Source organism: Aplidium turbinatum, chromosome 15 (genome assembly GCF_918807975.1).
Source record: "Aplidium turbinatum chromosome 15, kaAplTurb1.1, whole genome shotgun sequence".
Classification (NCBI taxonomy): Eukaryota; Metazoa; Chordata; class Ascidiacea; order Aplousobranchia; family Polyclinidae; genus Aplidium; species Aplidium turbinatum.
In genome coordinates this window covers 7,811,377-7,836,890 of record NC_137486.1, presented here as the reverse complement: position 1 = coordinate 7,836,890, position 25,514 = coordinate 7,811,377, and the positions used below count along the sequence as shown (strand labels likewise).

The 25,514-nt window shown below is 38.2% G+C and overlaps 1 protein-coding gene and 1 pseudogene across 4 annotated transcripts; one reads left to right on the top strand and one right to left on the bottom strand.

The window, feature by feature from the left end:
- Nucleotides 1-1,944: 1,944 nt before the first annotated feature.
- On the bottom strand, nt 1,945-25,119 carry LOC145784530 (septin-7-like). Of its 4 annotated transcripts, none has more exons than XM_082596366.1 (13): nt 25,019-25,119; nt 24,571-24,677; nt 23,973-24,073; nt 20,422-20,556; nt 18,799-18,916; nt 17,762-17,854; nt 15,319-15,415; nt 12,293-12,344; nt 11,819-11,941; nt 10,717-10,852; nt 10,389-10,531; nt 9,983-10,052; nt 7,271-9,019 (listed from the first exon to the last, which is right to left on the bottom strand). In XM_082596366.1, exons 1-13 carry the CDS (start codon nt 25,026-25,028, stop codon nt 8,948-8,950), a joined length of 1,257 nt encoding a protein of 418 aa, XP_082452492.1. In that variant the 5' UTR covers nt 25,029-25,119; the 3' UTR covers nt 7,271-8,947. The 4 variants fall into 4 exon arrangements, with proteins under 4 accessions (XP_082452495.1, XP_082452492.1, XP_082452493.1 ...); XM_082596367.1 differs by having other exon boundaries at nt 9,983-10,045; XM_082596369.1 differs by lacking the exons at nt 7,271-9,019; nt 9,983-10,052 and adding an exon at nt 1,945-3,639.
- On the top strand, nt 12,751-13,900 carry LOC145784650 (uncharacterized; annotated as a pseudogene).
- Nucleotides 25,120-25,514: the final 395 nt, after the last annotated feature.

Here is a 25,514-nt window from a genome sequence, read left to right as displayed (position 1 = left end):
CCTCAAACTATACATTGAAAATCAAAATTTCAATGTTTCTCTGCAACTTTTTTCAAAATTTATGAAAATGTAAAAAAACTGGGCACTGTAGGAGGTTTTCCCCTACATATACAATCACAGGATCAGCTGAAATCTTCTAGGTAGTTCTGAATAAGAGGTTTCTAGAATATTGTGTCAATAGTAAAGTCTTAAAATTTCTTCACAATGTACATTTTAACGACCTTTTTTGGCCTGATGCTGCGAGTTCGCTGTGGTAATAGCGAATTGCACTAGCTTTCGTAACACAGTTCCCTTGTCATGTGCTATGACGAATGGTGTTGAAATCAGTAAGTGGTTCTTTAATGTGGCTCTTTTGTTTGGCTTGAGGCGGCTGGCTATTGAGTTTTTGTGTGGTTAGGCGTTATTGCTGTGCAATTTTGTTGTGAGTGAATTGTACGATGATGATCTTCCAGCACCTGAGATGATGCAGCAAGAGTTTTATCGCTGGCAATATTACTGGAGAAAAGAAACCCGCCGCCCTAGTAGGCTACTTGTGCAGAAGCACTCAAGTGCAGTGCTCAGTATTCAAATATTGACAAAATACTAAGGATATCGTTTGTTTTTTTATATCTTGATCCTGCATTGCGGGAAAGCGGACTTGAGCGCTATGCATCGGTGTACGCTTTCCGACGTACACCTGACCCACGCTGCAGCTGACGGCAATGTCTGTTTCCGGTTGTCTACTCTACTTATAACTGAAATTTGGTACTACCCATTACTCGAAATCGATCACTGGGTAGAGGCAATTATCGCAAAGTTTCTTGCCCAGAGAAACAACAGCAAGTGCGGGTGGCTGGAGTCGAACATGCAGGCTCTCGACTGCGAGCCCGACGCGCTAACCACTCAGCCACAACAAGTCAACAACTCCATGTGAATGCGAGAGGGCAGCAAGCGCTTTTGGGCGGCTTCATACCTTCTACAAATTTACCATGAAAGAAGAACGCTTGACCTGGCTTGTCCCGCTTCATATTCACTACAACCGAAACATCGACCTGAATGAAATTTCCTGCTAGTCTACTTTGCATTACCGGTAAGTTTTATTGCAGTGGCAGACAAATCAGTTAGACTGCTAGCTTCCTAAAAAATGTATACCCAGTGGTCAGGGCCGTTGAGAGAATAATTTTGGCCTGGTGCCAATGTTAAGCCTGAGCCACCCAAACAAGACATTAAAAAAACAACAGGAATCTATAGAATATGTGGTGTTTTCTTTTCACTCTTAGAAAGGTTCAGGGCACCTGAAATTATCATGGGCCCGTGTCCAAAAGTTGGCTACTTTTTGTCAACGCTACTGCACGAAACAATTAGGATATTTCAGATTTCGCATTGAAAACATCATTACATGTAACCTAATGGGGTGGAAAAACTTTGAGACTTTTTGGTCGAACAGCGTTTATCTGACGTCGAAGATAATTTAGCTCAGTGAACCATGCGTACCGGCGCTCTCTTTCGGAAAAACTTATAAGTTTGGCGCAAGCATCAAACCATAGCAAGTTGTTAAGCTCATTGACATGGGGGCTAACTGGGACACCAACCCGGTAGGCTACGGTGGTGCTGGGAGTCAAACGTACAAAGCTGGAGTTCTCCTACGTAGGCTACGCAAAGGTTCGAACACCCCAAGCTATGCTCACCAAGACCGCACCGAAGCGAAGTGAGATGTTACCTTTTGCGCAATGGCATTGTATTTTCAATCTTTATTCCCGGACTGAAAAAGCCTCTGTAAGGTGATTCCTGGCAGTTTCTCATACTTGAAAATGCTTTAAACCAGCTGCATTCAGGTAAGAAACATTTAAGAGGGTTTGTGGCTCAATGGTCCCCTCAGCGAACGCCATTAGCTGTCACTTGATTGATTGATTCAACATGGTAACTTTTTCAATAAAAAAAAACCTCACAGAAACTGTAGTTAAATCAAAAACTCTCGCAAATATGTTTATTTGTTCATGAAAAAAAGTAGGTAGGCCATACGTCAGTAACTTTAAAATTACCGGAACTTTTCATGCGTTTTTAGTGACAATTTTAAATTTGTTATAGCAAATAAACTTACACGAAAGGTTATACGAGCAAACTATACAACAAAAACAGGTCAGCGTGGAAGATGCTTTCAGACAAGAGACCACAAACCCATCCATTTCAAACGGCATAAGTTGGTTTGAAGATGGTTCTTGCTAGGGATTGTAGATCATAGGGATGCGAAACTTCATCCGCTTTTGGCTTATCCGCAACACTAGAAGGGTTACGTTTTTTTCTAATTTACAAAATATTTTACTTTTTATCGGTTATATAAGAAGAGTTAAGTTGGTTTTAAAGTAATTTAAGGTTTTTAGTTGAAAGCAAGCCTGCAGTAAAGCGTAAAAAAAATGTCAAATTGGCAATTGACCCTTCTAATGTTGAAGGAACAACGGAGTTGCGCGTCCCGTAATGTACCGTCCCTAGTTCTTGCCAAGCCTCTTCGACTGATTGCTCAATCCCTTTCTGTCTGCAAGCATGGCGTCTCTTCGTTGCCAACAATAAAGCAAAACTCTGGGTTACAAAAGAAAAAGAATAACATCAAAAATACTTTACCACCACGACATGACTAAGAGAACTTGGTACTGTGAGGGGAAGAACAACACTAACGAAGGCTTTCTTAAGAATACAACCTCATCTGTTAAGACGATGCAACTTGTGGCCTATTATTGCAAGTAAGCAACTGTCGATAGCAACAAAGGGTGAAAAGTAATCACAACTAACACTTTAATTTAAACCGCCATGACATTGATCAACTCTTGAAAGTAATTGCTTCTTCCAACGCGTTTGATATCATTGCTTTTTAAAACATTGGTTTAGACGTAGCATTAATTCTCTTTTTGCAAAAACTGCATACACATAATTCGAAGATAAGAAGGTATGCCTTACCAAGTAAGACAAACAGGCAGTGTTGTCAAGGACTGCTCCAAATTGGGTCGAGCAAAAGTATAACAGGCAAATTCCAAATATCACGAGGACCAATCGTAGAACTCAGTGGTAACCAAGTCACATGAAGATGAGGTGCACCGACGGTATGCAAGAACTTAAAACTACGCAGTCGACATAATCGTCGATTCAACGATGATTTAGCTTGCGTGTTGCGACATCAATTGCACGTTGTCGTGGTTTGAGAGTATTCATAACTTATAATTTGAAGTGGCAACAGTTATAAAAGTTTGCAAGATTGAACCTGACCAAGTTTTTTAAAAATCTTAAGGTTTTGGTTGTAAGATGAATGTGGTCTTGTGAATTGAAGAATGACGCACCAGGGCGTCGTGACGACCCACCTGGAACCTCTGACTAACTGAAAGCTTGTGGGAAAAACAACAAAAACTGGAAAAAAAACGGAATTCTGAGTGATTGACAAATAATTGTGAAAAAAGTTATCTTTTGATGACGTCATAATCAACAAATCTAAATCTCTTGCTGGTCTGCGGCGACAAGCTGAAAAAAATTCGGCAAGAACTAAATTTTGACATTTCATAGACAGCATTTGATGGAACACTGACATATCTTGGTTTGTCTGTGGTAGCTCTTTGTTCCTTCTTGATGCTTCTTGGGAGTCTTCACCACTTTTTCTTGCGACCCAAAGTTCGACTGGGTAAAAAAAAGAAATAAATTCGCTAAAATAAAATAATTCAGGTCGGATGCTCACGTCTCTTTAAGCTGTGCTTGTTATTTTTAATTAATTTCTGCGCAATACCAACGCAGCATAATAAGAAACTTCCTATATAGACGAGTCAATATACGGAAAAAAGGCACCTAACCCCAAAAAAATTGATACAAAAGGTTTTTCAACGGATTCTGTTACCTATGGGCCTACTAAATAACATACTAAAAGTCTACCAAAATCGGACCTCGAGAAAGGGATCATTTTCAAGATGGCGTCCAAGGTGGCCGCCGGTATGTTATATTGCCTATATCTCAATTGCTATTCAAGCTAGAAAGGCGGTTTAGTTGTCTATCCCTAGGTTTTCGGGGTCAATGAATCGAATTAAATAGGTTAAATTACGATAGGCTGATTATCTACTGAGATACGTATGATTTGTATATAATATACGACCTGGGGGAGCCCGGGGACATTTCGGACGCAGCGATAGGCCAACATCAGACAGAGCACGATATTAGCAAATTCACTTGAGGCTTGAGATAAACCGCAAACAAAATCATCTTGAGTTTCATTATGTAACACGCGCTTGAGAAAAGTGGTTTTCCAACATTTCAGTTTCTATACTTTTGGCAGTTTGATAAGCCGAATAGTGATACAATTTTCAGAAACAACTCCTCACTTTTCATCTGAATAAATTCCATATGTATTGGTACAAAACGGTTTCCAGTACACTTTAAAATAAAACATTTTTCGAAAACAAAACACTCGAAAATCCGTCCGTAGTATCCCCAATCTCCCCTAATAAGATGGAATTATCATGACAGCATATTATATGCGGCATAACAGGTACTATCTATACAGGCATCTAAGAAAAACTGCAACCAACAGGAGGCTCATACTTGGCCTCCTACAGTAGATCATTAGATCAATACAGGGGATTAATCTGTTCTGAAGAATGGCGTACCATTAAAGTCTGGACACAGACACATTCGGAAAATTATCGGAATTACAACAGTTGACTACAAAAGTAAATCGTAAACCAGGGTGATCAGCCCGTTTGTTGTCTTATTGCTTACGGCTGTCTCTATTCATCATCTTCCGACTCGTCTAAAAAAAAACTTGTTATGTGGATTGTCACATTCTTGCAGTTGGCATGGTCCACATGCAGTGGTACATGGTAGTCCGTATCCTCTACAGGAGCAGCGGAGTGTCTTACAGGCAGTGGAGCAGTTGCAATGAATGACCTTCAAGAGACTGTCTGGAGCAGCCTTCATTTTTGACATAAGTGAGATGAGCCGATTCTTTTGCAGGTTCCACCCCCAATTCATGACATTCATACTCTCTGCTTTTCCCACCCAGACCATTATCTGGTAGTAAACTCGACGACAGTGAAATTGGGTAGCAGATTCAGTTGGTGGTAGACGCTCGGGCGTTACAAATGATGAAGCAGAGACAACTTTCTCGCTGAAGGTGTTGTATCGTATTGTCGCAAGGGAATCTGTGCTCTGGCCATCAAAGAAGACAGCCATTACTTGGCACCCAAGGTCATCGAATCTCTGTGGTCTGGTTTGGGGCAGTGAATGCTTTAGCACAAGACCGAAGAACAGGATCTCCATGCACAAGTTTCCGAAAAGCAGTCTTCTTGCCAACACCGAATATCCGAGACGTAGTGTCACAACCAGTCATGGCATGGATAAATATCAACTCAGAACACATGTCATGTCCAAAGATTTTTTTCAAACGGTTGATGTTGTATACTTTGGTACTGCCATCAGCTTTGGACTTGTCTAACCTGAAATAAAGGCTCTTACTATCTTCTTTGCATAGTAAACAATTAACACAAGGAGATCGGTATCTTCTCCAATCAGCGTTGTTGTATGGAGAAGAGATGTCTCCACTGCGGCCTTCACAAATTCTACATCAGCATCCGCGATGCATTTACCACGGTGCAATTTTGTTCCCGAAGTTTACCACTTATCATCCAAATCAAATTTTGTTTATTGGCATCTTGTGAAAGGAACTCCTCCTTCTAGCCTGTGAACATAGTCTCCGCTGTAAAGTTGACAACAGGATGAAGATTACGTCCTCTTCTTTGATGCATGTTGTCTTTAATGGTCGACCCTTCTTCATAGCCGTCAAACACAATGCTCGTACCGGATCCATATAGCCGGATGGTGAAATCAGCATATGACCGTGCTATTTCACCATAGCTTTGTCCACGCTGCCATGGTATGCAGTGAAGGAGTGAACCGTCATCAAGTACGTGGCACTCCGTTTTTGGCACAGAATGCAGGATTGCATTACTTGCGTGATCACAGATCGCGTGTGCTAACTGTGGCTTATCAGCTTTTCGGAATACATGTCTCGATTCAAAGAGAGCAGGAGGGAAAGAACTAAGCTCGTAACACATAACTTGCTCCAGTGATAGATGTCCAGCTTGGGAGACCACCATGAAGCGTTCAAAAATAAGTGCAGTATCAATGGTTCGATCAGGAGCGACCTTGATAGCAGATTTTTGCCCAAGGGTCCTGGCTTTATCTTATATTCGGCTTATCAAGCTGCCAAAAGTATAGAAACTGAAATGTTGGAAAACCACTTTTCTCAAGCGCGTGTTACATAATGAAACTCAAGATGATTTTGTTTGCGGTTTATCTCAAGCCTCAAGTGAATTTGCTAATATCGTGCTCTGTCTGATGTTGGCCTATCGCTGCGTCCGAAATGTCCCCGGGCTCCCCCAGGTCGTATATTATATACAAATCATACGTATCTCAGTAGATAATCAGCCTATCGTAATTTAACCTATTTAATTCGATTCATTGACCCCGAAAACCTAGGGATAGACAACTAAACCGCCTTTCTAGCTTGAATAGCAATTGAGATATAGGCAATATAACATACCGGCGGCCACCTTGGACGCCATCTTGAAAATGATCCCTTTCTCGAGGTCCGATTTTGGTAGACTTTTAGTATGTTATTTAGTAGGCTCATAGGTAACAGAATCCGTTGAAAAACCTTTTGTATCAATTTTTTTGGGGTTCAACCTTATATTGACTCGTCTAATACTAGACATAGCTTCACTAACAAAGCATTTGTCATAAGATAAATAATTTTTCACAACACCACTCAGTTATAATGAACCTACCTACATTGATCTAAAGACACTTTTGTTAAATCCGTTTTAGTTTTCATGCTCTTCATAAGTAAATAGAAAATTATTTAATAAAAGTTACTTAGATTACAAGGGCGAAAGAAGAGGGGTTTGTTGTATAAACTATCATACGCAAACTGATAGCAATTTTAAAATAATGCAAAGCGGTAATTAAACGAAAACTGATCTACAAGAACCTTAAAAGATATAAAAATGATAGAATAAGGAAAAATTAATGAGAAACAAACTCTTAGGATATAAGTTAAGAAGCAGCGATCATGAAACCCTTTAAAGCTCTTACAGTATGTTTTAAAAACAAATGTTAGCAAATGGGACTGTACGGTATTAAAATCGCTTCCACCTGATCCCAATGAAGCTTTATCGCATATCTAAAAAAATTCCATTCATGGACAAAAAACTTATTTCCAAGACTAAAACAACTCGGCTGGATATCATCGCACCGGTTTTAAACGTTGAAAAGCTGAAATTTATTTCGTTTGTATTCATCGCAAAAAGTAAAAAAAGTCAAAACTATTTCAAAAATAAACAAATCACATCATTTCAATTAAATAGATTTTTGAAAAAAAAAATTGTTAAAATTCTTTTGATCGCGAACGCAAATAGTGAGCAGCAAAATCCCAGCCAGCATATCAGTCGTTTTTTACATTGATTCAACGTCTGCAGACATTGAATCAATGTAAAAAAACGATTGATGTGCTGACTGGGATGTTAAGTTTTAGGTTAACAACTTATGGTGAAACAACATTGAATTGTGGGAAAATGCGACACAGGTTCGTCCACTGCAAAAACATGGCAAGAAATGACGAAGGGGACTTGTTACGTCACGTGACAAAGAATACAACAAGATGGTGAGAAAATTTATGCAAAATGTGACGTTTAAGAAAGGTCGTCATAGGTTCAGCATGCGTGACTGATGTCAGCTGCGATTCGGCTAAATTACGTCAGCAAGCTTACTAAAGTTAAGATAAAAAATCGTTGAATTTATGTAATAACATTTGAAGAAATTGAAGCAACAACACCAGGTAGATGTACAAAGTTTTGGCAAAGCAATTTTGGACTACTTAAATTTAATGTTAAAACACGTCAATTTGAAGAAAAATATAATCAGTGTCCAATAGTTTGGTCAATGTAAGTAAGAGAAATACAAAAACAAATATAATTTTTAGCTAGACTTAAGTTGTAGATGAAAATTTAGGTTGAGTTGAGTTTAAAATCCCTCAACATCAACCAACAAACCGCTGTTTAATATAACAAGGTAAATTGTGTATTATATGCCCAGTCAGAATAACATGTAAAAAGAATGGATTTTGCCAAGTGGGCAGGTGATAAGAAACTTCAATTAACCATTTCACAAGCACGAAGCAAAACAAAAGCTTATATCATCTGGCTCGTTCTAAAAACGTGGGTTAGTTTTGTACGTGCCTAGCAGTTCTCAGCTGGGTCACGTTTTGCCCAAAAACGTCACAATGATATTACGTGACGTAATGGTAGCAGTTGTAGACGACAAGTGTAATCAACTGATCACTTGGTTGTATGTAACGAGACAACAGTACGATTATATCAGAAGTTAGTGAAGAATCAAATCAACTTGACTATTTTGGCACGCTAAGTTCATTCTAACTTAGTATTTTTTGGATCATTGCTAAAGTTGGTAGCAAATCATAGGTGACATAGGTTAAATGTCCACCGAAGACAAACGATTTAGTTTGGCCGTCAATTTTCTTATTACCTTTCATGGTGGTAGATCACATGATATTTTGTCGAGGTCAAAGTGGTACCCCAGTTGAGAAGCACAGGCGCAAAGGGTGCTCCAAAAAAATCCCATGCACAGTAACCCTTGCCCACAAGCAAGACAGCTAATGCTGCCTTAGTTTATCGTTTCTTCTTGGCATAAAGAACAAGAAAATTAAACGCTTCGATTTGGAACAAGACACACTGGGTGATGATGCATGCAAGAACAAAATGACATCGTCAAATGACGCAGGCTTTACGTCATCATCGAACAGTGACATAGAAAAAGCGTCATTTGCCGCAAACTGCATTGGTTTGATCACGAGCAATGCTCGAAGCAGACGACTGCCGCGTCAAGTCATGTGGTTAGTTGCTTCTCGCTGTAGCTACCAAAGTTATTCATCCGTGACCGAAGAGGGGCGGCGCTCTAAAACAGGGTTTTGGTCTTTCTTTTCTTGTCCATCGTTCTGTTGCCATAGAAACGTCGCAATTGACCAATCAGAGTCGACCACGAAAGCCATGCGGTTGTGGTGATGCAGAAATAGAAAAGAAAAAAAGAAAACAACATAAGTGGCTTGGCCATGAAGCCGGCTTGTTGGCAAAGCAACTCTCAAATCACTCTCAGGCAGCAAAAGACGTTGTTTCAACATCATTTTCACGTTTAGTAATAAACACAAAAAGAACTTATTTTCAATGGAGGCCGGATAAGCAATAGCATGTTGCTCGATCAATTATAACAATCAAGAAAACAAGTTATAAAATAATCGAGGATTAAAAGATTGTTGCAAGGAGGCACACCACAGCACAGCATGCAACGGGCATTAGTAACCACTACAACTACAGCATAATAAAGTTCATAATAACAAAACAAAAAAACAACTAGAAAATTTTAAAATATCAAGTAAGTCCGCTAGTTGTTGTTAGAGTTTTGAATTTTCAGCGTATCGGTGGAGTATACCAACAGTGCCATACATTAAGAGTCACCATTAATTCAACAAGCAATATTATATTAACTAACTTACTGGTCTTAAGTTCAGTTAAAACTTCAGCTAACTCATCGCACTATGTTTCAAAGAAAAATCAAAATCTAATGATGCTAATGTTGGTGAAAAAGTGATAATTCCATCAAAATAACCACACTTCTTAATTCCAGTATTAGCTTGTTCCAGTGTATGATTTACCGAAGAGTGATGGAAGCTAACACGACGCATGTTGAGCGTATGCTTTTTCTGTATAAGATCAAAGCTTGAACGCCTCGACTGACTGGAAAGCAAAGACTAGAATCACTCGACTGACTCAAACGTCAATGTTTTAGTAACTCAACTGACTTCACCGTCTAAACTTCATGACTTGACGACTGTTGATTGCTTGGAAAGTCAAAGCTTGGATGTTTCAACTGAAAAAGACTAAGCTTAAATGACTTGACTAACCTGAAAGTGGAAACTGGTGTGACTCGATTGACTGGGAAGTCGAAACTGGGTTGACTTGACTGACTGGAAACTCAAAGTTTGAACGATTCGATTATTTCAAAATCAAAACTTGACTCACTCGATGCATTTGAAAGTGAAGTTTGACTGACTACAATGACTAGAAGATCGAAACTGAGAAGACTCGACAGACTGGTAAGTCGAAACTCAATGACTGGAAAGTCAAAGCTTGAATTTTTGTCCTATTATTCGCTTGATTTTACGTCAGTTTCTTGCAAGAGTCATGTTTTAACAAAATTGCCAGGCTTGAATTTGAACTAGGCTTACGTTCCTATCGAGTATTTACACGGAGCGAACTATGCCATCTCTTAATCGTAGAGATACCGAAAGTGGCAATTTTTGAACTCACTTTTCGGATTTCTTCTCTTCGGAATGCTTTTGCTGCAACAGCTCGAATTCCTGTTTGTCCTTCTCGAACTGACCATGCTTCTCTTCCAAGGCCAAGTATTCCGATTCCAACTTCTTCTTCATCGCCTCGTGACGACGTGACAGCTGTCAATCAAAGGCATAGGTAAATCATGACCACGCCCACTTCAAGTACTTTAATTTTTAGACGATTTGAAAAGCTTCTTAACATTAAAGCGATCGATAAATACCACTGCTAAAACCACTTCTCAGCAACAGTTTACAGTCGAGCCTGTTGTAACAATAAGGCCACCCAGACAACAGTCTCTTACGTCGGCTTCAGAGTCTTGTAGTTTTTGCTTCTTCTCTTGAACTTTCATCTTGAAGACTTCCTCCATCTCCTGCTCCATTTTCTTCATTTTCTGCATGTGTTCTGTCTTCTCCTCTTCCATCTGTGCCAACGGGCTTCTGCGTTGAGTACAAGAAATTAATTAGCAAAAAAGCACTTTTTATGGGAATTAAATAAAATTTTGAATGCATTTCAGGGTCTATTGCAATGAAACATAACAATAGCTTTCATGCACAAACGCCTACACCACTTTCAAAAGTTACAGTTTTCCCATCGTTTGAAATTATATTAATCTCCAAGATGTGTATGTCCCAGACAGCAAATTAGTCTTTTACATTGATTCGACGTCTGCAGACTGTCACAATCAATCCGCATAGCTCGGGCGGCAGGCTACATTCAAGTTCTAGAATAGGTGAACTATTTTATTGCGTAATTCTGTTGTGGTGTTTCGAGGATTATTGACCGATAGTAATCTTTTAGAAATCTGCTTCTAGAAAATTTAGTGAACGTGAGATTTTGGAAACTTCTTTGACTTGTTGACCAAAGTTCTAGTTATGTAATATTACCCTAGTCTTTGGAAGCTTCCGGTCCAAGCAAACATGTTATAAATAGCGCGTGATTTGATTTTTATTATTATTAGAGTTGTGTATTACGGGGATTAGAAGTTGTAATAAAAAGTATACAGTATTGAAGACGTTTGTTGATCAGAATTTGATCTCTTTATGTGCTGGATGTGGTGAACCATTCGTCAGTTCAAGAATTTTCATCCATCATCTCACCAGTAGAACTATTCCACCATTTATCTGACTGTTTAACGTTTGATATCCCAATAAACTACGTCATCGTTCTTTCCAAAGTCTCTTACCGTGTAAGAACTAGAAAGAATTGTAACACAGACATTAAATCAATGTAAAAACAACTAATTTTCTATCTGGGGTGGCTGTGGCCAATGGTGAAAATCCTTATCCTCGGACTCGAAGACTTCTTAGACACTTCATCCCGGCAGCTTCGCGTATGTTCCGCAACGTCTGTAAACGTTGGATCAATGCAACAAAAGGCTGATTTGCTAGCTAGGACATGCTTACTTGGTCTGTGCCTTCGATCTTCCATCGTTAGCTGTTGTGGTGGTAACACTGCTCAACTTTTTGCTTCTGTAGTTTTCATAATGAACGTTGTTCGTCACATCCTTTAAGTCTTGCATGTGGGTTCTGCAAGATGACAATGATCGTGACCGTTATAATGTTTCAATGCAATCCCCAGCAAAGAAAATACTAGAAAAATAATTCTCATCCAACATTATTTCAGGGCATCGGTCACAAATGTCACCCACTAATATTGAAAAGTCTTAACAAATTTTAAATCTGGTTAAGTTACTCTAAAAAGCTAACAGTTGTTAGACATGAGTACGAAACTTTCCGGTTAGGATAAACTAGGTTGTTTGAAACGTTGAAAAGAAATCTCTTCAAAATGTGCCATGAATATGTAATTAATACGGGCAGAGTTGTTTGGCACACGTGTCACTCTTTTAAACATCGTGACGTCATATGGCCCAATCTTACCTTATCAGCATGTTTCTAAGAACTGTGAAGTCACAATGATCAATGTTTTCGACTGAAAAATTAATATAAGAGTTTGTTACAACGTTTTCAGATGTAGTATTTGACACAAGATTAAGTCGAAAGGTGATTTTAAAAGCAAATACAAAAGTTGCTTCAATAAAAAATAAAACAGAGCAATCTAACCTAATGTTTCTAGAAATACGGTGTAATGGGGTTGTGCAATCCACTCCGTGGCGCTACAACTGGGTCCTAGCAACACCCTCGCAGTGATTGCTTCAAGCTTTAGCACGCTTTGCGTAACGCGCGTACAGCTGATATGGGTGGGATGGGAGTGCAGTTTTGTGTTGATGTGAGGGTAAGAAGGTGCATATTACAAAGCTTGATACATTTTAGGCTTGATTTAACGTTGCTGTGGCTTTAAAAGCAAATAAGTAAGCAGGCGTTTTCGAACACACTGCATGACAACACATTGCTTGAAAGCAAACAGTGTGCCATCAGTGTTCACTTTCAAACCAACACTTGCTACCTCAGGAAGAGGAGCGCGTTTGAAACCAAGATTAGAAAAGCTTTGTAACATTGAAGATTGGCAGCATGAAGAAGAGGTTGTTGATCATGCTGAATGTACAACGGAACCTCATTGCAAGAGAAGGAAAGCGACTTCAGTTGCAATTCAGTGCAGCCTGGATAGCAACGACAATAGCGGAGGAAGCGCTTCAACTGGAATGAGAATTGAACATTACAATGAAAATAAGCAAGTCATAAACTACTACACTGGTTTCGATGATTATGATAACTTTATGTTATTCTTGCGTTGCTTGGGGCCAGCTGCATATGACTTGAACTATACCAGCAGCAAACTTGACCCACCAAACCAGCTCTTTCTTACTCTAATGAAGCTAAGACAATCAAAGGAAACTAAAGAGCTGAGTTTTCTCTTTCACATTAGTGAAAGCAGTTTCATTAATTTTCAGGGTATGGATCAACTTTATGTATTTTCAGCTGAAGGAACTTAATATTTGGCCATCTCGAGCTGTTGTGGATGAACACATGCCCACACAGTTTCAAAATTCATTCAAAACAACACGTGTCATTTTAGATGCAACTGAAATACCAATCAATAAGCCAAGAAAAGTTGATGCTCAAAGCATGACGTTCTCCATTTACAAGAATAAGAACACACTAAAAATTATGATTGGCATCACTCCAAATGGGCTGGTATCGTACGTAGGCCCATCAACAGGTGGATGTTCAAGTGATCGCCAACTTATCGAGCAAAGTGCTCTCTACAAGCAAGCTAATGAACACTTTTCACAAGGGGATAGCATCATGGCTGACAGAGGTATTCTTGTGTAGGATCTTTTTGCACCTTATGATGTTGCAGTCAACACGCCTACCATGCTGAAAGGGAAGCACCAACTTGATGCAGATGTGGTTGTCTCGGATAGACGCATTGCATCATCACGCATACATGTCGAGCGTGTTATTGGACTGAGCAAGACATATCAAATTTTGACTAACCCACTGCCTTACCAGTATGTCCCAATGGCATCACGTATCGTGTTTGTATGTTTCATGCTGTGTAACTTTCGTAAACTTATTATTAGTTGATTTTGTGATTACTTTCTTTCTTAGCAAAATCTCTTTGGGAGGTTTTTTTTGCCTACCGGCTTTCTCTTTTTTTATACTACCGCAGCAGCGTTCCTCCTCACATAACGTAGCTGGCCTTGCACCATTGCTGGTGATGCGGCCATGTGTTTTTATAATTATTTTTTCTGACTGTAAGCTGTTTTATAATGCATGTTATAACGCTAGCTCGTTTTGCCGCATCTTCCCTTTTCCGTTCTCGTGTTACGCTGCTTGAGTTAAAGTGAAAATTATCTTTTGCTTATGACTTAAATGTAGCCAAATTGTGGACTTAAATTAATTTTTGTTATTTATTGTATAACTAGCATGTCGTACTCGATAACGGGAATAAAACAAGCAACAACAAATATGAAACAAGTGTTAGTGCAAACTTAAGTAACAAACGAAATTTATTGCGACAACAAATTGATCGTAGTTTCTCGTCTTACTATGATGACTGGGTAGATGCAAGGCTACAGTTACGTCATGGTAGCTACAACATCGCCAGTTGCCGCATCTTCCCTTTTCCGTTCTCGTGTTACGCTGCTTGAGTTAAAGTGAAAATTATCTTTTGCTTATGACTTAAATGTAGCCAAATTGTGGACTTAAATTATTTTTTGTTATTTATTGTATAACTAGCATGTCGTACTCGATAACGGGAATAAAACAAGCAACAACAAATATGAAACAAGTGTTAGTGCAAACTTAAGTAACAAACGAAATTTATTGCGACAACAAATTGATCGTAGTTTCTCGTCTTACTATGATGACTGGGTAGATGCAAGGCTACAGTTACGTCATGGTAGCTACAACATCGCCAGTTTATGGGTCAACATGTGTACACCATGGTATTCAAAACATGTGTTGTGCGGAAACTGACTCCACAACTTTAACCTGTAAGCTGTGTCAACCTTCTACTGTAAACTTAGTTAATTACAAGCACTTTTGCAACTTTATGAGAATTCTGTAACTTTATGAGATGTTTTTCTTATTTTTGTATCACTCTGCGTTCCAACCGTCTAAAAACAAACATGTTTTGATAACTGCAATGCATATCCGAATCATATTTTAAGTTATTCTTTCGCCCACGCATAACCAAGCACTGTACAACGCATCGTCTATATGCTGCGCAAGGCTAGTTCTCGTCTAGAAGGACCCAGTTGTACCGCCGCTAGTGGTTTCGTGGTATCCTGTCGCACAACCCCATTAAAAATGCCTTCAATTGTCAGCCAGTAATGACACAAAAGAGATATAAGGGGGGGGGGGGGGGGAGAAAAAGGTAAGTTCTGACCCCTCTTTTGCCGTTTTAAGGTATGAAAGCTGAATGAATTCCAAATGACTTAAGCTTATATGTGAAAAAAAATTAAAGTTACTTGCGTAAACAAGGAATAATTATTACTCACCCTCAGCAATACCCCAAGGATACTGGCGACCTCTAACTCTTCTTCCAGCAACTTCAAGCACAGCGTTGCTGCCCACAACAGCGAAGGGCACTCGGCTCTGCAATGACAAATTATATTTTTAAGTTATTACACAGTTACATTTTTAAGTTGACTAAACATGTCTTCTTCAAAACAATGGTTTGTATGTAGTATTTTATTGTTCGTCATGAATGAACAAAGCATCATCTGGTTGTCCGGCTGAACAAAGCATCAGCTGGAACACACAATATTCCGGGGCTGATGTGAGCAGGAGAAGTATGTTGCGAGTGTAGTAGCTTAGTTAAAATATTGAAAAATTTATCTCGAGAACGGACAATTAGACGAAACTAATGTCGGGAATACCCAATCAAAACTGTCAACGTCTACCGACATGGCATCACTGCACAAAAAAAAATGATTTTGTTTGCTAGTGAGGTAGTGAGTGAGAACTAGGTATGACATATCTGAAAGCAAAAACTGCTTTTATACATCGATTCACGGAATGGCCCGTTTCGGTGAGTCCGATTCGGTAAGTCCGATCCCTTAACGGGGGATTTTTTCAATTTTTTTTTCAATTATTGGGTACTGTAGCCTAATTATCATTGCCGTTTTAGGGTTAGGGGTTTGGGGTTAGGGGTTAGAGGTTAGGAACTCACCGAATTAGACTCACCGAATCGGACTCACCGAATAGTAGCAGACCCTAAAATGGCACCATGTGAAAATAATGCAGTTTATTGATTTGTGGCTGATTTGTTTTTGGAAAAGTATTTTAGATTTTAAATTAGAACTAAAACTCTGGCACCAGCTTATTAAAAGACGCTTTACAGCCTTAGACAGCAAAGTCTCCGATTTTGTATCGTTTAAACATCTTGAATCGAGGGTCTGCTACTATTCGGTGAGTCCGATTCGGTGAGTTCCTAACCTCTAACCTCTAACCATAACCCCTAACCCTAAAACGGCAATGCTAATTAGGCTACAGTACCCGATAATTAAAACGAACACCATAAAACGATATTTGGGCTTCAGCATTTTAAGAAATATCTCCCAAACTACTCAATGCATACAATGATACAAGCACCATATCGCCTTGAAATGAGGCCGAGCAACATCTTAATGATACACGTCATTTCACAAAACAATAAAATAAAACTGCGACTTTATTTTTAGAGATGCACTTAGCAGACGTTGAATCAATGTAAAATGACGGATTTTGCTGTATAGGTAGTTAAAAACACAGGAATTACATCTTAACATAGCTTTGGTAGAGAGATAATGTTTGAATACCATAGAGAGATAATAGATAGCAACTTGATAGGATTGAATTGCATAATTCAAAAACAATACATAACATACAAAGATAACTACATAAATTTAAACGTTTTCGGCAAATTTTGCCAAGTTCGTTTGTTTATCTGTCTATTATATCTTACAGTAATAAACGATACGTCATAACTATATTTTCTTTTACACATTTTAAAGGGTAATCTGTCAGTAGTAGTGACTAGTGAGGTCAAACAGTCGTGGCATTCAATTACTAGATCGAGCTGTACAATTCCGGTACTGTAGTAATAGCTTGCTTGACTGTTTGACGTATCTCTTTCCGGTGAAGCCAAAGGAACGGAGCAGATGTGACAAATTTAAGTCAATAAAACGTGAGCAGTTGTGAAATGGATTGGTTCAATAAGGATATGACTTGGTTCTTCCAAGTTGGTTGATATGGCATGGCGCTGTTTAATCATTTCAAAGCAACATTTCATCGATAGCTGGCTTAGGATTTTAATAATTTTTAAGCCTACGCAGACAAAATCCGTCATTTTTACATTGATTCAATGTCTGTAAAAATGATGGATTGTGCTGTTTAGGAGTTCAGTTTTAAGTGGTTGCATTTTTGTTACGTTGACGTTATGCGACGTAAGCTAGATAAATATTAAACCTGTCATTTCCTAGACTTTATACAGCGCCGGTTAAACATAAACATTAAAGCACGAATATAAATAGACCACGAGACTCTTGCAGCAGAGCTCCTGGTTGATACGCAACAATAAAAAAAAACATTTCGCGTTTGTCGTGGCTCTACAACGGCAAACACTTTGGTATCCCATTTTATACCTTTTTCACCTATTTTCTTCTACTCTTTTTTACCCCATTTTCTTCTACTTTTTTTCCCCCATTGTGTTCTACCATTTTTACCTATTTTGTTTTAATCTAAAATTATATAAAAAAAAACAATCAGCAGCATATTTTCAAAATCTTTTGCGCAACTGTGCCATCGAAATAAGTTAAACCGGAGGTCTTGACACAGCTGAACGCAATCAGTTCGATTTATGTGCACAGACAAAGGTTTTTGTAAATGTTCAAACCCACCATGGGAATAGCCTATAAAGGCAACACAAGAAAAAAATTGGTTTTCAGATCGAACTTTTACCTTTAGTTTTCTGTTGAGTCGGTTTTCTTCCTCATCTTCGCACTCAGGGAACTCATAGAGTTGGATGTTGTGCTCTCGGATTTCTTTCATGATCTGCAAAGAAATAAATTGAAAGATTTGACATGCCAAGCCTTCCTATCAACGGAGGTTGTGAAAAGAAAACTCCAAAGTTGTATTATCTCAAAAGTGGTAACGTCTGCAGACGTTGAAGCAATGTAAAAAACGACTGATTTGCTAACTGGGTTTGTATGTTTTGATTTTCCACAGAGCAAAGCATGCTTCAAGAAAAAAATACGACTTTCTTGCGTGTTGTAAAGGAGAAGCGTTACAATTTTTTTTATGTGTGAGGCCTTTCTAAACAAAAAAAAGATTGTGGAAATAGTTGACAAAACTTTTCTATGAAATTGTTTCTCACAACCCAAAACAAGAAAACAGTTGCCATAAACAGGATCTGATTAATCACATGAAGCAAATTGCAGAAAAAAGTCATTTCTACGTTGATACAACGTCTGATAATGTTAATAAATCGTCAGCTGCCATCGACTTGTGCATCGGACAACAGTTTGAGAAATCAAAGATAAAATTAAATATTCTGCAACAACATTTTGTAAAACTCTTCTTGGCTTGGACCAAGCTTGGACACGTTAAGCGCAGCACCAGCTGGATCTCCTTGGTCAAATGCGTCAACATTGCAGCACAGCGGGGTCAAGAGAGAACAAAGCTTTCTAGGAACAAACTCTAAGCGTGACGTTGTAGCCTTGGACAAGGACTCTACAACCTATTGAATCGCAAGGAGAGGGGAGTAAGACTTCACTCTCGACCAACAGGCAGGCCACAATGAATGGTCTGTATAATCAAATACTGGTTGATGATAAGGATGCTTGGCAAATTAAGCTAATTCGTCGGAATTAGGATTTTGAGCAATTGGTTGTCAAACGCACTGAGAACAATTCTCAGACAGTTAAATCCATCATTTTTTACATCTGCAGACGTTGAATCAATGTAAAAATTACGGGTTTTGCAGTCTCGGCACGTACCTGCTTTTTGAACCTGATGCATTCCTCAGGGGTCATGGTATCGGCCTTTGCTATCAGAGGGATGATATTCACTTTGTCATGAAGATTTTTCATAAACTCGATGTCCAGAGGCTTTAGGCTGAAAGAAAGAAGTTTCGAAACTTTAAGTTAATTTTAATGAAAATGTTTTTATTACATATATTTATTTTAACGCGCTAAAACCAACAAACCAATGAAATTTTTTTCTTCTAATTTTTCGACCACAACGTAATTAATGAAGAAATAGCTCATTGTAAGCTATAGTATTGCTATAGTGAACACACGAGTGTTGTTGTTTTATTATTATTATTACTTCAAAAGCTGTCAAGAGCTTAAGATGACACTTAACTTTGGAAAACTAAACACAACTCGGCTACAAGGAGCTTTATTGTTCCCACTGCTTCTAACTTGCTTGCTAACTGCGCTCGTATAATTAGGCATCAGAAAGTATTGTTTCTACGTCGCTTTGCGTAAAATTAGCATGGAAAATATTTGAAATTGATGTAGTTTGTCGTCGAAACATCTCGCAAACGTCAAAGTAAGCGAAAAGTAGCCCAACAATATCAGTCCTTTTTGATTTAAATCCATGCAATGTAAAAAGATTAAATTTGTTAACTTGTGCACTACAACCTAAGGGCTTATCCTCAAACTTAACCAAATCAAGAAGCAGTCAGCAACCCTACAACAACAACATAAACAACAACAAAAAGCGTAGTTGCCTTATCTAGGATGAAGAATTTGGCTCGAGGGGTGATTCATGGCCACAAAAGTTGCCTTTTGACAACGTTTTATCAACGTCTAGCGACGTTGATAAAACGTGGTGGTATGCCAGTGATGGAACACAATATTCACTGACATATTTTACATTCTCATCACGTAAAGCACATAATACGTTTTCGAAAGTGTGCTGAATAATTGCTACAAACGTTGCTGTAAGATGACGTTTGTGTTAGGACAAACGCGGAAGTTTGTGACAAGTGCGGCTTGTCAAACACAGTGGCAATTTGTTACGTCTGAAAGCATTTGATAAATCGAACTTGAATGACAACTTGCGGAAATGTTGAAACAAACGTTTTAACAGAATGTAGCAATACCGATAAGTAGCTCTTTCTATGCCATGAAGTATCTTTTTAAAAGTTGTCAGAAAAGCGATAGAATTACATAATATTTAGGCCATATTGTAAAACAAAATATTTTGCTTACAAACAAGCAAAAGAGCTACCGTTGTACATGAAAGTTTTTTTTTCTTGAAATAAACGTTGTCACTATATTCGCCATCAAACCAACTAAAAGTCACGTTCACAAATGCAATCAACTTTGCAGTAACTGATGAGACAAAAAACGATTTTGGCACTACATGTATGAAGCTTAGTTTCTGAAGGGGGGAAGCTATATCTTCACTTCATACAATTTTGCTACGGGGGAGACATACCCCTTTGGATACACCCAGCCAACAATTTAGCCAATTTTATATTGATTCAACCTCTGCAATGACTGCACAACAAACTACCCAGAACGCAAACCCGCAGTTTTTACATTAATTCAACGTCTGAATCAATGTTAAAATGATGGATTTTGTCTGGGTAATGTAGGTCGCATAGTTACCCGTGGCCGGTAGGAGCGATGAAGTAGAGGCAGCAATGCACCCGGTTGTCTGCGATCTTTGATCTGGTGACGCGGGACTCGGCGTTGAGGTAGTCTTCGAATTTGCTCTCAATGTGACCAATCACAGGCTGCCAACTGTGAAACTGATATAATTAATAATACGCAACAGTAATAATCTATTTTGACAGGGCTTTGTACTCACCGCACATAATTGTTGAATACTCAACGCTTCACAAGGCAAACATTGGCAGCGTCGCCGTATGGAAAGACATCCGAGTACATTATTACCCTGTATCTATTCCTTTGCAGAGTGCTTGGAAACTGCATGTTTTTTGTTATTAGGTTTGAAAAACATATTGTTGCCACTAGCTTTGTTTAGCTGTAAGTTGCAGTGAGATTGAACCGGAGAGCTTTCAAAACCGAAAGGTTGTAGTCACAAAAAAAAGCAAGATTGATTGCTTTTTCTAACTTTCGTCTGTGCAAATATTTGTAACCCTGCCCAAACCGAACAGGGAAAAGCTGCTTGTATTTACAAAAATAGAAATTGAGTCTCTAATAACTTCAAAAGGAAGATAAAATGTCACGATTAAAAAATCAATCTGTTGCTTCGATTTCTTACAGTAAAAACAACATTTTTACGAATTCATAAAACCGACATTTGCCGCCGTCTTAATAACGCAAACTTTGCCAAGCATTTTTATTGGGTTTACCCTTCTCGTATTTCATGGTTCATTGGTCAAAGAAAACCATATTACCAAATACGGCAAAAGAATAACATGACGGCGACTGTTCATAGATCTGCGATATGAAGCCAGGCTTCAAAATGTTATTGCATAGCGATTAAGATTGTGGCAACAATTCTGTGATTATTTTAAATTTTAACGAAGAGCAAGACTTTGCATTTGTAGTAATTAACTGTCATCACGCATTACAACGGCGAACTAAGTCGGTAAGTTTGGATATTGGCTCCAATATGGTAATACATTATGTCAAGTTAAAACATTATTTTTCTGATGCCACCCGACGATACGGTTCATTGGACAAAGCAAAGCACTGCCTAGTAAATTGCGGCTTTTCGGTCTTGGCACCAAGTCCTGACAAGCAAGTGATGTACAACTCGGTAACGATGAAATGTCTGAAGACGTTGCATCAATGTAACACTGTTGGCTTGGCTGCCTGAGCGGTGATGCGAGAAATACAACCAAGCAATTTGCAAAGTGGAAATTTATTTATGCCGCTCAGTGCTAGTAGAAAATAAAATCAACTGAGCTTGCGTTTCTTTCTGCCAAAGCCAGTAGCGCTTTTCGGTCAAATGAGCAAAACTTGCTGTTGTATCAACGTAAATGCATTCTTAACCGGGCCAATCTCAAGCAGGAAACACACAGCACGTCATACGTTGTTGGCACATTTCACAAGCAGCCATAGCGTTCTGCAATGACTTTACCACAAGCTGCAAAAACGAAAGGCATGCCTTGCTTGTAAGGGGCTATTTTACATTTTTTTGATGTCTTGTCACCTTGAAAAACATGTCAGAAACTTTGATTTAAGTCTATAAGATTTTGAAAAACAGGCAAATGTTGGAATGTGTGCGTGACTTTTTCATATGAAAAATTAAAACATGCATTTTAGTCATCAATGCAGAAAATGCTAGAAAAACTTTATACCTTTATTCTGCATTTCACTTTCACTATTCCGAATGCAAAAATTAGACTTTTTTGCAATGATTCAACGTTTGTACACGTTCAATCAGCATTCAAAGAAATGGTTTTTACAATCTGGGGTCATACGAAATGCATTGACTTAAGATTTAACATTGTTTTTCATGAAGGCAAAAAGGCATTACAAATGTGATATTTCGATGGTAAAGGTAGTCTGATCTAACCACTAATGAACATGATATAAATCATTTCCTTGAGCTCACTGTGGACCGTGTCATTGCTCAGCAAGCAAAGTTCTCTTGTACATTGATTCAACGTCTATAGACATTGAATTAATGTAAAAAAATGATTTGCTGGTTGAACAGAGGACAAAAGGTGTGCAAGTTTGAAAAGTTTGATTGCGTTCTTTTACCAGCTATTTACCAAAATCCTTTGCAAAATGACAAGGACAAACGCAAAAATGTTTTTTTTTTTCAGTTTAGCACTGGCATTTTGCATATTAAACCGATAAGCAGTGGAAGTAATGTAAAATCTTTAACGTTGAAAGTCATGACAAAATTTTACCCAGACAGCAAATCAGCCATTTTTTACATTGATTCAACGTCTGCAGAATCATCGTAAAAAGCGACTGATTTGCTGTCTGGGTATTTTCTCTTTTTCATGAGGTGTGTTTTCAACAGGGCTGTGGACTCGGGCGAAAAATATACGACTCCGATTCCTCGATTTATAACCAGTCGACTCCAACTTCAGTGTTGTCAGATTGTTCCAAATTTATGTTCTTTTCTTTAAATTAATTTCACATAATAGTAATGCATGTTTTTATATAGCGCTGTATCCATCGCAGAATGGTCAGTGAATACGTTGCTTCGCAGCGCTTTAAAAAGCATACAGTGTCAATGCAGCCGTATAGAGGCGCAACTGAGTACATTATTACCTGATTCCATTCTATTGGTCAGCGCCAAGCAGGAATTAGATTCAGTACCATTTTTAAAAAGTCTTTGGTACGACCCGACAGGGTATCGAACCCATGCCTCCCCATTCAGAGGCGGACGCATTAACCACAAAAAAAAATTACCAACTTTCACAGAAACTGACAAGAACCAACATTTCTCTCTAGTGGAGTTTAAAAGCGCATACGGTGAACGAGAAACAATATTTTTAAAAGTGTATTGCAAACAAAAATTGTATACGGTAGTTTATCGTTTTATATCAAGCCGGAGGACGTTTTTTTTTAACCACTACGACTCTACCTCGGAATGGCCCGTTTCGGTGAGTCCGATTCGGTGAGTCCGATTCGGTGAGTCCGATCCCTTAACGGGGGATTTTTTCAATTTTTTTTTTTAAATTATTGGGTACCGCAGCCTAATTATCATTGCCGTTTTAGGGTTAGGGGTTAGAGGTTAGGAACTCACCGAATCAGACTCACCGAATCGGACTCACCGAATAGTAGCAGACCCACTCTACCTACACTCCTACAGCCCTGGTTTTCAACTTCAATCTTCGAACATTTTCTCTTTAAAGATGAGCATTCATAACGAAAGAGAAATGTCAATGAAGAAATACATAACAAGTGGTTTGGTGGACAGGTAAGCTACACTAAACTGCGGAAAGCTTTGACATTGGTTTAACAGCACAATAAAAACATGGACTTTAGTTATATAATAGTTTAGTTAATGCATGTACATTATTATTTTTCTCATAACCAAGAAACCCCAAGATTACACATCTAGAAGTCTAATTAAAACCCTAAGCCCATACTTAGTCACAGAAGAACACAAGATCTGAATTGTGGAGAGCAAGCTATCGTGACTGAGCTGTTTATTTGGTTCACTGACCCGGTTTGAGTTGTGGGTCATGAATATAATGCAAGACAAGAGTACAACAAATACCAACCAATTACTATTATCTACTGCATCTCCAAACCCTGGTGTGTCGTCTATGGTTAGTCGAAGAGAAACTCCGTTTTCTTTTACCAAAACTTTGGTAGTTTCAACCTGAACACATCGATAAAGAATGTGACTCTTGAAACAGCATCATGAGAGTATCAAAATAGGGCAGTGACTTCACTAACAAAATGCTGCAAATATTTTTGGTGGAAAGCGGTCAGTTGCTTTACCAGTTTTAAAATGTTTTGTGTTTGATAGTTGTGACTAACATCAATCACAGTAGTAAATCACTAACTTTTGAACTGTATAGCTCAATATTCAGGAATTCAAAACGTACTGAAACAGAGGATGAAATCTTAGAAATTTCATTCTAACCATTGGAACACATGCCTCTTAGTACCGGTAGTAAATTTAAGAAAGACACAATGTAACTGATCTCCAACATCGTCTGCAATTTTCAAACTAAATTCAGTCGTACAATACATTACAATCAAGTTTGAACGTTGCTCAAAATAAAAACCTTGTAAAAAAAAATCGAAATAACAAGTGAGAACGTTTTAAACACACATAGCAGCATGTGTAGGTAACTAGGTATGTATACCTACTTTAACAGTTTTTTTAATTCTATGTGAAGGCCCAGGATATTCTTTGGAATACAAGTCAGATAAAAACAAAGAATTAATGAGCGTCGATTTTCCCAATCCTGATTCCCCTGCAAGATAAAATCACAAAGTTACAACAGGTAGTCACACATCAGCATAGTAGCCTATGCAGTGAGAATAACAAGCTATGCATTATGCAACAGGTGAGAGTGCGAATGTAATAAAAATGCTAAACGCAAAGCAGGGTAAATTTAAGAGAATGAAACGACAAATGCATTGAAAAAATTGCAATCAGCTTGTTTCACCATATAGCCTACCGTACTTAAATCATCAACAGACATATAGGTACTTAAAGCCCTTTAATTGGAGTTATGGTAATAAGGTAAGTAAAAACCTATTTTAGGGTAAAACAAATTTCAACATATAAATAGTTATTGCTATTTTATCTCACCTACAACCATCAGCGTAAATTCAAAGCCTTGCTTCACAGATTTTCTGTACAACTGGTTAGGAAGATTGGCAAAGCCAACATAACTGTCCAATGACTTGGCTTGTTGCTGTAATAAAATTGTAACTTCAATAACATTGTCTTGAATTGCAACTATGCATAAAAAACTCGATTAGTATGGTATTTTGTAAGTTGCATGCTTAAACATAAAAAATAAAACCTAAGAAATTAAATCAAATTAATTTATTACCATTTTTTAGCCTTAGAAAGTCTATCCATATACAACAGTACAGTATGTACAATGCAAATAACTTTTGGCCAAAATAACATATGACTAATTTTATTCATAATAAAATAATAGGTGTTCACTTAAAATTGTTTCAATAACTAACTAAACCTACAAAAAAATAACAAAGCTAGCATTGCATAGTATGCATACTACATGACATAAATTAAAATTAATCAGCTTGAAACAACAATCACCGAAATATAATCCTAC